The sequence below is a fragment of the Cetorhinus maximus genome, chromosome 2 (assembly GCF_964194155.1).
Source record: "Cetorhinus maximus chromosome 2, sCetMax3.hap1.1, whole genome shotgun sequence".
NCBI classification, from domain to species: Eukaryota; Metazoa; Chordata; class Chondrichthyes; order Lamniformes; family Cetorhinidae; genus Cetorhinus; species Cetorhinus maximus.
The window spans coordinates 8,719,617-8,731,984 of record NC_135880.1 but is presented as its reverse complement, the minus strand read 5'-3'; the positions used below and the strand labels follow the sequence as shown (position 1 = coordinate 8,731,984).

Here is a 12,368-nt window from a genome sequence, read left to right as displayed (position 1 = left end):
AGGGGTTATACAGTGAGAGAGAGGAGTGTAGAGAGAGAGAGCGGTGGGGTGTAGAGAGAGAGAGAGAGCGGTGGGGTGTAGAGAGAGAGAGCGGTGGGGCGTTGAGAGAGAGCGAGCGGTGGGGGCGTAGAGATAGTACGAATGGTGGGGCGTTGAGAGAGAGAGCGGTGGGGTGTAGAGTGATAGAAAGAGAGGGGTTGTACAGTGAGAGAGAGGTGTGTAGAGAGAGAGAGAGCGGTGGGGTGTAGAGAGAGAGACAGAGCGGTGGGGTGTAGAGAGAGAGCGGTGGGGTGTAGAGAGAGAGCGGTGGGGTATAGAGAGAGAGAACGGAGGGGTGTAGAGAGAGAGAGCGGTGGGGTGTAGAGAGAGCAAGAGCGAGCGGTGGTGTGTAGAGAGAGAGAGCGAGCGGTGGAGTGTAGATAGAGAGACAGCGCTGGAGTGTAGAGAGAGCACGAGTGGTGGAGTGTAGAGATAGCACGAGCGGTGGGGTGTAGAGAGAGAGTGGTGGGGTGTAGAGAGAGAGAGAGAGAGCGGTGGGGTGTAGAGAGAGAGAGCGAGCGGTGGGGTGTAGAGAGAGCACGAGCGGTGGAGTGTAGAGATAGCATGAGCGGTGGGGCGTAGAGAGAGAGCGAACGGTGGGGTGTACAGAGGGGGGGGGTAGTTGTACAGTGAGAGAGGGGGTGTGGGGAGAGAGAGCAGTGGTGCGTAGAGAGAGCAAGAGCGGTGGGACGTAGAGATAGCATGAGCGGTGGGGTGTACAGAGAGAGAGAGGCGGTGTTTGTACAGTGACAGAGAGAGAGAGCGGTTGTACAGTGAGAGAGGGGTGTAGGGGAGAGAGCGGTGGGGTGTAGAGAGAGAGAGCGGTGGGGTGTAGAGAGAGAGAGCGGTGGGGTGTAAAGAGAGAGCGGTGGGGTGTAGAGAGAGAGAGAGCGGTGGGGTGTAGAGAGAGAGAGCGGTGGGGTGTAGAGAGAGAGAGCGGTGAGGTGTAGAGAGAGAGAGAGAGCGGTGGGATGTAGAGAGGGAGAGATCAGTGGGGTGTAGAGAGAGAGAGCGGTGGGGTGTAGAGAGATAGAGCAGTGGGGTGTAGAGAGGGAGAGAGCGGTGGGGTGTAGAGAGAGAGAGAGCAGTGAGGTGTGGAATGAGAGAGAGTGGTGGGGCGTAGAGAGCGAGCGAGCGGTGGGGCGTAGAGAGCGAGCGAGCGGTGGGGCGTAGAGAGCGAGCGAGCGGTGGGGCGTAGAGAGAGAGAGAGAGCGGTGGAGTGTAGAGAGAGAGCGGAGGTGTGTAGAGAGAGAGAGTGGTGGGGTGTAGAGAGAGAGAGCGGTGGGGTGTAGAGAGAGAGAGCGGTGGGGTGTAGAGAGAGAGAGCGGTGGGGTGTAGAGAGAGAGAGCGGTGGGGTGTAGAGAGATAGAGCGGTGGGGTGTAGAGAGAGAGAGCGCGGTGGGGTGTAGAGAGAGAGAGCGCGGTGGGGTGTAGCGAGAGAGAGCGGTGGGGTGTAGAGAGAGAGAGCGGTTGGGTGTAGAGAGAGAGAGCGGTTGGGTGTAGAGAGAGAGCGGTGGGGTGTGGAGAGAGAGCGGTGGGGTGTAGAGAGAGAGAGCGGTGGGGTGTAGAGAGAGAGAGCGGTGGGGTGTAGAGTGAGAGAGCGGTGGGGTGTAGAGAGAGAGAGAGCGGTGGGGTGTAGAGTGAGAGAGCGGTGGGGTGTAGAGAGAGAGAGAGCGGTGCGGTGTAGAGAGAGAGAGTGGTGTGGTGTAGAGAGAGAGAGTGGTGTGTAGAGTGAGAGCGAACGGTGGGGCGTAGAGAGAGAGAGCGGTGGGATGTAGAGAGAGCGAGCGGTGGGGCGTTGAGAGAGAGCGAGCGGGGAGGTGTTGAGAGAGAGCGAGCGGTGGGGTGTTGAGAGCGAGCGAGCGGTGGGGCGTTGAGTGCGAGCGAGCGGTGGGGCGTTGAGAGAGAGCGAGCGGTGGGGCGTAGTGAGAGAGAGTGCGGTGGGGTGTAGAGAGAGCGAGCGGTGGGGCGTAGAGAGAGAGCGAGCGGTGGGGCGTAGAGAGAGCGAGCGGTGGGGCGTAGAGAGAGAGTGAGCGGTGGGGCGTTGAGAGAGAGCGAGCGGTGGGGCGTTGAGAGAGAGCGAGCGGTGGGGCGTAGGGAGAGAGAGCGAGCGGTGGGGCATAGAGCGAGAGCGAGCGGTGGGGCGTAGAGAGAAAGCGAGCAGTGGGGCGTAGAGAGAGCGAGCGGTGGGGCGTAGAGAGAGAGCGAGCGGTGCGGCATTGAGAGAAAGCGAGCGGTGGGGCGTAGAGAGAGAGAGAGCGCTGGAGTGTAGAGAGAGCACGAGCGGTGGGGTGTAGAGAGAGAGAGCGGTGGGGTGTAGAGAGAGAGAGCGAGCGGTGGGGTGTAGAGAGAGAGAGAGCGGTGGGGTGTAGAGAGAGAGAGCGAGCGGTGGGGTGTAGAGAGAGCACGAGCGGTGGAGTGTAGAGAGAGAGCGGAGGGGTGTAGAGAGAGAGAGCGGAGGGGTGTAGAGAGAGAGCGGTGTGGTGTGGAGAGAGAGAGCGGTGGGGTGTAGAGATAGAGAGCGGTGGGGTGTAGAGAGTGAGAGCGGTGGGGTGTAGAGAGAGAGAGCGGTGGGGTGTAGAGAGAGAGAGCGGTGAGGTGTAGAGAGACAGCGGTGGGGTGTAGAGATAGAGAGCGGTGGGGTGTAGCGAGAGCGAACGGTGGGGCGTAGAGAGAGAGAGCGGTGGGGCGTAGAGAGAGAGAGCGCAGTGGGGTGTAGAGAGAGAGAGCAGTGGGGTGTAGAGCGAGAGAACGGTGGGGCGTAGAGAGCGAGCGAGCGGTGGGGCGTAGAGATAGAGCAAGCGGTGGGGCGTAGAGAGCGAGCGGTGGGGCGTAGAGAGCGAGCGAACGGTGGGGCGTAGAGAGAGAGCGAACGGTGGGGCGTAGAGAGAGAGCGAGCGGTGGGCGTAGAGAGAGAGCGTGCGGTGGGGCGTAGAGAGAGAGCGAGCGGTGGGGCGTAGAGAGAGAGCGAGCGGTGGGGCATTGAGAGAGAGCGAGCGGTGGGGCGTAGAGAGCGAGCGAGCGGTGGGGCGTAGAGAGCGAGCGGTGGGGCGTTGAGAGAGAGCGAGCGGTGGGGCGTTGAGAGAGAGCGAGTGGTGGGGCGTTGAGAGAGAGAGCGGTGGGGCATAGAGATAGTATGAACGGTGGGGCGTACAGAGAGAGAGATCGGTGGGGTGTAGAGAGAGAGCGCGGTGGGGTGTAGAGAGAGCGAGCGGTGGGGTGTACAGTGACAGAGAGATGGGGTGTGCAGAGAGAGAGAGGGGGTGTCATGCAGAGAGAGAGAGAGAGGGCGTCATGCAGAGAGAGAGAGAGAGGGGGCGTCATGCAGAGAGAGAGAGAGAGAGTGGGGGCGTCATGCAGAGAGAGAGCGGGGGCGTCATGCAGAGAGAGAGAGGGGGGCATCATGCAGAGAGAGAGAGCGTCATGCAGAGAGAGAGAGAGAGAGAGATGGGGGGAGAGTGGAGCGAGAGAGGGGAGAGCAGAGAGAGAGGAATGTGGAGAGAGAGAGAGAGAGAGAGAGGAGTGCAGAGAGAAGGGAGCACAGACCGAGAGAGAGGGGGGAGCGAGGAGAGAAAGAGAAGGGGGAGAGTGGGACGAGAGAGAGAGAAGAGGGGAGCGCAGAGCGAGAGAGAGAGAGAAGTGGGGACGGAGAGAGAAAGTGAGGTGGACACAGAGAGAGAGAGTGAGGTGTGGGCAGAGAGGGAGGTGAAGAGTGCGAGCGGGTGGGAAAGGGACGGTGAAGGGCAAGGGGAGGGTCAGTGGGAAAGGAACTGAGAGGGAGAGGAACAGGGAAGGCTAGGGAGGGAGTGTGATAGCGTGGGACAGAGAGAGACTGGAGGATGAGAGAATGATGGATGAGGAGGGACAGCCAGAGAGAGGGGAAGGAGACGGAGAGGCAGAATGAGAGAGAGAACCTGACCGATTGAGGATGAGAGTGCAGCAGATGCCAGCGAGAAAGAGGCAGAGAGGGTGAGTCAGGGATGCAGAGAAGTCTGGAAGGCTGTAAAGTGCCTAGTCGGAAGATGAGGTGCTGTTCCTCCAGTTTGCGTTGGGCTTCACTGGAACAATGCAGCAGGCCAAGGACAGACATGTGGGCAAGAGAGCAGGGTGGAGTGTTGAAATGGCAAGCGACAGGGTAATTCTTGCGGACAGACCGAAGGTGTTCTGCAAAGCGGTCACCCAGTCTGCGTTTGGTCTCTCCAATGTAGAGGAAACCGCATTGGGAGCAGTGAATGCAGTAGACTAAACTGAGGGAAGTGCAAGTGAAAAGCTGCTTCACTTGAAAGGAGTGTTTGGGCCCTTTGACGGTGGGGAGAGAGGAAACCCACGACCACTACCACCTAGAAGGGCAAGGGCAGCAGATAAATGGGAACACCACCACCGGGAAGTTCCCCTCCAAGTCACTCACCATCCCAACTTGGAAATATATCGGCTGTTCCTTCACTGTCGCTGGGTCAATATCCTGGAACTCCCTCCCTAACAGCACCGTGGGTGTTCCTGCACCACATGGACTGCAATGGTTCAAGAAGGCAGCTCACCACCACCTTCTCAAGGGCAATTAGGGATGGGCAATAAATGCTGGCCCAGCCAGCGACACCCCCACATCCTGTGAATGAATTAAAAAAATCCCATGAATCAGTAAAAACAAACTTGTTCCTCCCAAGCAGGGTGCACTTATACATCCCTATCTGGAAGGAGAATGTTTATAACTCCACTAGTAAGTGGGGTTTTAAAATACATGGTGCACCTGAAGATTTCTGTGATCTGTTTGTGTGGGGACAGGGTTGGTTCTGTTCTGTGGTGTAGGATTTGATACCCACCAGATGGCACACAGCCTGACCAGGATCAGGACATTGCTGTCACTGGCAGCCAATCTGTGCACAGCAAGCACCCAAAACCAGGAATCAGATAAGGAACTAAATAGTTGTTGGTCTATTTTAGTGATGTTGGCTGAAGTGTAAACATTGGCCAGGATACTGGGGAGAACTGCTCTCCTTCAAAATGATGCCATGGGACCTTTGATGTCTCATCCAAAAGACAGCACCTCTGACAGTGCAGCATTCCCTGGGTACCGCACCAGAGTTTCAGCTTGAATTATGGGGACCGAGTCTCTGGGGTGGGGCTTGAACCCTCAACCTTCTGACTCTGAGATGAGATGATTACCCGCTGAGCCCTAAGTTCAGCCTCCTCCCATCTTTCATATTGCCAGCTGCGATGATGGGCGCAAGCTCCCCTCCCACTCACCCACTTGCGCAATGGTTCCTGCTTGAGGTGGGGTAATAAGCTAAAGAGCAGAATCATTAACAGAAATGTGCTAGAACTAGCTTTCACTCCAAGAAGGTCAAAGTCTTGTCTGGATTACAAACTGCTTTATTTCTGCTTAAACTTGTTGAAGCTTTGCACTATCCTGCTGACTTATTCCACAGAATTTCAATCAGCTGCTGTGCTGTTAAGAAACACTTTGGCGGTAGCCAAGATTATCGACAGGGGCGACGTTTTGTCTGAGAGAGATTAAATGAATCTTTCTGTCTTTCTCTTCTCTCCAATAGGCTGGATGGAAAGTCTCCTCCCCTCCTGGCTTATCTAACCAGCCTTGGACAGTGTGTTCCCATCGCTGCTGGCAGTTCCACCTAATTAAATCCCGATGGTCCCTGCTTCGTCAGTGTGTGTGGTTTTGTGTGTACACAGACATCTTGGTGGGTCGTTTTATTGAGGGAATGTCCAGAGAGAGGCGGCAATCAGATTGATCGACGGGCACGCCTACTCCTGGAGTCTGAGGCGGGGGACAGATTCTGGTTGTGCCACTTTCTCCGAGCTCTGCTTTAGGCTGGCTACCCAATGAGGCGTGCGTGTGTGTGCTAATGACTTCTTGCTCTTAAATGAGAATGAGACGGACTTTGCTGTGATGTTCTCCACTCACTCCCCCGTCCCTCTGAACTGAGCGGCGCTTCCCCCTTGGAGATTGTGCCGAGGTGGAGAGAGTGTACGAGGGGGCGGGGGTTAAGCCACAGGACTCCTCACCTGGTGACAATGGCCACTCCGGTACTGATGCGCTTTTCCATTGCTGACTATGTCATTTTCGTCCTGCTGCTGGTCTTCTCCTCAGTCATCGGCCTCTTCTATGCACTGAGCGGTGGGCAGCAGCGGACTACGCAGGAGTTCCTGTTGGCAGGACGCAGCATGACCTTTGTGCCAGTGGCGCTCTCCCTCCTCGCCTCCTTCCAGTCAGCTGTGGCTATCCTGGGCGTGCCGGCTGAGATCTACACATTTGGCACTGAGTACTGGTTCCTGGGTTGCTCTTACTTCCTGGGACTTCTCATTCCCGCTCACATCTTCGTCCCCATGTTTTACCGGCTGGGACTCACCAGCACTTACGAGGTAAGTGAAGAACTTGAGAGAAAGAGATCGGAACGAGGACTTACAAAGGGGTCTGGGCAGAGTAGATGGGGAGAAAATGTTTCTGCTCCTAAACGGATCAAGAACCAGAGGGCACAGTTTTAAAGTGTTTTGCAAAAGAAGCAAATGTAGAGCGAGAAAGAACTTCCACACAGCGAGTAGTTAGGGTTTGGGACACGCTGCCTGGAAGTGTGGCGGAGGCAGGTTCGATTGAGGCATTCAAGAGGGCATTGGATGCTTATTTAAATAGAAACAATGTGCCGGGTTATGGGGAAAAGGCAGGAGATTGGCACTAAGTTAAAATGCTCAATGAGCTGGTGCAGACACGACGGGCCGAATGGCCTCCTTCTGCACCGTAACAATTCTGTGACACCAAAACTCCTCCATCCACCTCGAGGGGAGAAACTGGGATTGCTCATAGAGAAGGTTAAAGGGAAGATTTAAGCGAGGTGTTCAAAATCATAAGGGGTTTTCAGAAGGAGAAACTGTTTCCAGTGGCAGGAGAGTGGGTAACCAGAGGACACAGATTTACCAAAGAAACAGCGGTGAAGAGACAGTTTTTTTACGCAGCGAGCTGTCGTGACCTGGAGTGCGTTGCCTGAAAGGACAGCAGAAGCAGATTCAGTAGGAATTTTCAAGAGGGAATTGGAGAACTACTGGAAGGGATCAAATTGCAAGATTAGGGGTAAAGAGCAGGGTCAGTGACCTGAAAATCTCTACCACAAGGAGTGACTGAGGCAAGTAGCAGAGATTTATTTAAAGGGAAACTAGCTATGGATATGAGGGGGAAAGGGTGAAATTAAAAGCTGCAGATGAACCTCATGTAGGGCATGAACTCTGGCATAGACCAGCTGGGCCTTTGGTCTATTTCTGTGCTGTAAATTCTCTGTATGGTTGCACATACTTCCTCACTGAACTCTTGTCGGTAAATGGCTGCAACCTAAGTACACAGTGTGTTCCAATAGAAAATGCTGACCAACCACGAATGGTTATGAAGGTGACACTATTTTAGCCACTCGCACTAATTTTCAGCTTACTCACGTTACAGGCAAATCTGTTTTCCCGTGTGTGGGTTTGGGACACGCTGCCTGGAAGTGTGGTGGAGGCAGGTTCGATTGAGGCATTCAAAAGGGCATCGGATGATTGTTTAAATAGAAACAATGTGCAGGGTTACGGTGAAAAGGCAGGAGATTGGCACTAAGTTTAAATGCTCAGAGAGCCAGTGCAGACACGATGAAAGCAAACATGCACCTCCAGTCAGTAAACCGAGGAAGTAAAGCACTCCGAATGATCGAACAAACACTCTCTGTTTTTCGCCTGATTGTTTTTAACAGCAAATGCACAAATAGGTTGAAATTCACATATAAAAACAGAAAGTGTTTGAGTTCTGATGTAAGGTCAGTGACCTGAAACGTTAGTTCTGTTTGTCTTTCCAAAGATAGGATCATAGGAAAAGGAATAGGCCTTCTGGCGCATCGAGCCAACTCCACCATGCAATACGATTATGGCTGATCGTCCATGTCAATGCCCTTTTCCCACACAACCCCCATATCCTTTGGTCATCGGTGTTTAGAAATCTGTCAGTCTCTGCTTTAAACATACTCAATGACTGAGCTCCCACAGCCCTCTGGTGTAGAGAATTCCAAAGATTCACAACCCTCTGAATAAAAAAAAAAAAATTCTCCTCATCTCAGTCCTAAGTGGCTTCCCCCTTATTTTGAAGTTGTGCCCCCTGGTTCCAGACCCTCCAACCAGAGGAAACATCTTACCTGCATCTACCCTGCCTATCCCTTTAAGTATTTTGTAGGTTTCAATGAGATCACCTCTCATCCATTGAAATTCTAGAGAAGATAGGCCCAGTTTTCCCAATCTCTCTTCATAGGATAGTCCCACCATCCTGGGAACAAGTCTGGTGAGCCTTTGGTGCACTCCTATGGCAATAATATCCTTCCCAAAGTAAGGGGAGCAAAACTGCATACAGTACTCCAGGTATGGTCTAACCATTAGGGGGAGGCAGTGGTATTGTCGCTGGACTAGCAATTCAGAGACCCGGGTAATGCTCTGGAGACCTGGGTTCGAACTCCGCCAAGGCAGATAGTGGAATTTGAATTCAATAAAAATCTGGAATTAAAAGTCTAATGATGACCATGGAACCATTGTCAATTATTGTAAAAACCCATCTGGTTCACTAATGTCCTTTAGGGAAGGAAATCTGTTGTCCTTACCTGGTCTGGCCTACATGTGACTCCAGGCCCACAGCAATGTGGTTGACTCTTGACTGCCCTCTGAGATGGTCTAGTAAGCCACTCAGTTGTAACAAACCACTACAAAGTCACAAAAAAGGAATAAAACCAGGTGGACCACCTGGCAATCAACCTAGGCACCGGAAACGACAACAGCAATCTCAGCCCTGTTGACCCTGCAAAGTCCTCCTTACTAACACCTGGGGGCTAGTGCTAAAATTGGGAGAGCTGTCTCACAGACTAGTCAAGCAACAGCCTGTCATCCTCACAGAATCATACCTTACAGATAATGTCCCAGACACCACCATCACCATCCCTGGGTATGTCCTGTCTCACCGGCAGGACAGGTCCAGCAGAGGTGGTGGCACAGTGGTAGTCAGGAGGTAGTTGCCCTGGGAGTCCTCAACATCGACTCCAGACCCCATGAAGTCTCATGGCATCAGATCAAACATGGACAAGGAAACCTCCTGCTGATTACCATGTACCGCCCTTCCTCAGCTGGTGAATCAGTGCTCCTCCATGTTGAACACCACTTGGAGGAAGCACTGAGGATGGGAAGGGCACAGAATGTACTCTGGGCGGGGACTTCAATGTCCATCACCGAGAGCGGCTCGGTAGCACCATTACTGACTGAGCTGGCTGAGTCCTAAAGGACATAACTGCTAGACTAGGTCTGCGGCAACTGGTGAGGGAACCAACAGGAAGGAAAAACATACTTGACCTCATCCTCACCAATCTGCCTGCCACAGATGCATCTGTCCATGACAGTATCGGTAGGAGTGACCACTGCACAGTCGTTGTAGAGACGAAGTCCTGCATTCACATTGAGGATACCCTCCATCGTGTTGTGTGGCACTACCACAGTGCCATCGATTTCAAACAGATCTAGCAACTCAAGACTGGGCATCCATGGGGTGCTGTGGGCCATCAGCAGCAGCAGAATTGTACTCGAACAAAATCTGTAACCTCTTGGCCCAGCATATCCCCAACTCTACCATTACCATCAAGCCAGGGGATCAACCCTGGTTCAATGAAGAGTGCAGGAGGGCATGCCAGGAGCAGCACCAAGCATACCTAAAAATGAGGTGTCAACCTGGTGAAGCTATAATACAGGACTACTTGTATGTCAAACAGCATAAGCAGCAAGTGATAGACAGGGCTAAGCGATCCCACAACCAACGGATCAGATCTAAGCCCTGCAGTCCTGCCACATCCAGTCATGAATGGTGGGGGACAATTAAACAACTCACTGGAGGAGGAAACTCCACAAATATCCCCATCCTCAATGATGGAGGAGCTCAGCATATCAGTGTTAGCATTTGCTACAATCTTCAATCAGAAGTGTTGAGTGGATGATCCATCTTGGCCTCCTCTGGAGGTCCCCAGCACCACAGATGCCAGTGTTCAGCCAATTCGATTCACTCCACGTGATAGCAAGAAACGGCTGAATGCACTGGACACTGCAAAGGCTATGGGCCCCTGACAGTATTCTGGCAATAGTACTGAAGACCTGTGCTCCAGAACTTGCCATGCCCCTAGGCAAGCTGTTCCAGTACAGCTACAATACTGGCATCTACCCAGCTGCGTAGAAAATTTCCCAGGTACGTCCTGTACACAAGAAGCAGGACAAATCCAACCCGACCAATTACCGCCCAATCAGTCTATTCTCCATCATCATTAAAGTAATGGAAGGGGTCATCAACAGTGCTATCAAGCAGTACTTGCTGAGCAATAACCTGCTTACTCATGCCCAGCTTGGTTTCCGCCAGGGCCACTCAGCTCCTGACCTCATTTCGGCCCTGGTTCAAATGTGGACAAAAGAGCTGAACTCCCGAGGTGAGGTGAGAGTGACTGCCCTTGACATCGAGGCCGTATTTGACCAAGTGTGGCATCAAGGAGCCCTAGCAAAACTGGAGTCAATGGGAATCGGGGGGAAACTGTCTACTGGTTGGAATCATACCTAGCACAAAAGGAAGGTGGTTGTGATTGCTGGAGGTCAGTCATCTCAGCTCCAGGACATCACCACAGGAGTTCCTCAGGGTAGTGTCCTTGGCCCAACCATCATCAGCTGCTTTGTCAATGACCTTCCTTCCACCATAACTTCCATGGACTTCAGCAAGGCTTTTAATAAGGTCCTGCATGGGAGACTGATAACGAAGGTAAGAGCCCATGGGATCCAAGGCAATTTGGCAAATTGGATCCAGAATTGGCTGAGTGACCGGAAGCAGAGGGTGATGGTCGAGGGGTGTTTTTGTGACTGGATGCCTGTGTCCAGTGGGGTTCCACAGGGATTGGTGTTGGGTCCCTTGCTGTTTGTGGTATATATAAACAATTTAGACTTGAATGTAGGAGGGTTGATCAGTAAGTTCGCGGATGACATAAAAATTAGTGAGGTGGTAAATAGGATAGCATTAGATTACAGGAGGATATAGACGGGCTGGTCAGATGTGCTGATCAATGGCAAATGGAATTTAATCCATATAAGTGTGAGGTGATGCACTTGGACAGGACAAACAAGGCACGGGAATACACGATGAATGATAGGACCCTGGGAAGTACCGAGGATCAGAGGGACCTTGGTGTGCATGTCCACTGGTCCCTTAAGGTAGCAGGACAGGTAGATAAGGTGGTTAAGAAGGCATATGGAATACCTGCCTTTATTAGCTGAGGCATAGAATATAAGAGTAGGGAGGTTATGCTGGAACTGTATAAAACGCTGGTTAAGCCACAGCTAGAATATTGCATGCAGTTCTGGAATCCGCATTATAGGAAGGATGTGATTGCACTAGAGAGAGTGCAGAGGAGATTTACCAGGATGTTGCCTGGGCTGGAGAGTTTTAGTTATGAGGTGAGATTGGATTGATTGGGGTTATTTTCCCTGGAGCAGAGGAGATTGAGGTGTATAAAATTATGAGGCACATAGATAGGGTAGACAGGAAGGAACTTTTCCCCTTGGTGGAGGGATCAATAACCAAGGAGCATAGATTTAAGGTAAGGGACAGGAGGCTTAGAGAGGACGGGAGGAAGAATTTTTTCACCCAGAGGGTGGTGGGAATCTGGAACTCACTGCCTGAAAGGGTGGTAGAGGCAGATACCCTCCTAACATTTAAGAAATATTTGGATGTGCACTTGCGATGTCATGGCATACAAGGCTATGGGCCTAGTGCTGGAAAATGGGATTAGAATAGTTAGGTACTTGTTTGAGCGGCGCAGACTTGATGGGCCGAAGGGCCTTTTTCTGTGCTGTAGACCTCTATGATTATATAAGGTCAGAAGTGGGGGTGTTCACTGATGATTCCACAATGTTCAGCACCATTCGTGACTCCTCAGATACTGAAGCAGTCCATGTCCAAATGCAGCAAGACCTGGACAATATCCAGGCTTGGGCTGGCAAGTGGCAAGTAACATTCGTGCCACACAACTGTCAGGCAATAACCATCTCCAATAAGAGAGAATCCAACCATCACCCCTTGATGTTCAATAGTATTACCACTGAATCCCCCACTATTAACATCCTGGAGGTTAACATTGACCAGAAACGGAACTGGACCAGCCATATAAATACTGTGGTGACAAGAGCAGGTCAGAGGCTAGGAATCGAGTGACAAGTAACCCACCTCCTGGCTCCCGAAAGCCTGTCCACCATCTACAAGGCACAAGTCAGGAGTGCGATGGAATACTCCCCACTTG

General features: G+C 52.4%; 1 protein-coding gene and 1 long non-coding RNA gene across 2 annotated transcripts in view; one reads left to right on the top strand and one right to left on the bottom strand.

The window, feature by feature from the left end:
* The window catches only part of LOC144692141 (uncharacterized), a 14,518-nt gene extending 3,725 nt beyond the window's left edge, over window positions 1-10,793 (bottom strand). Inside the window, exon 1 of the long non-coding RNA XR_013579274.1 lies at window positions 10,639-10,793. This is a non-coding gene — a long non-coding RNA (uncharacterized LOC144692141). The remainder of the gene's footprint in view (window positions 1-10,638) is intronic.
* Window positions 1-12,368, top strand: part of slc5a6a (solute carrier family 5 member 6a) — a 71,648-nt gene that overhangs the window by 2,376 nt on the left and 56,904 nt on the right. The window contains exon 2 of the mRNA XM_078560564.1: window positions 5,589-6,417. Coding sequence (XP_078416690.1) covers window positions 6,070-6,417 — 348 coding nt within the window. The 5' untranslated portion in view covers window positions 5,589-6,069. The remainder of the gene's footprint in view (window positions 1-5,588; window positions 6,418-12,368) is intronic.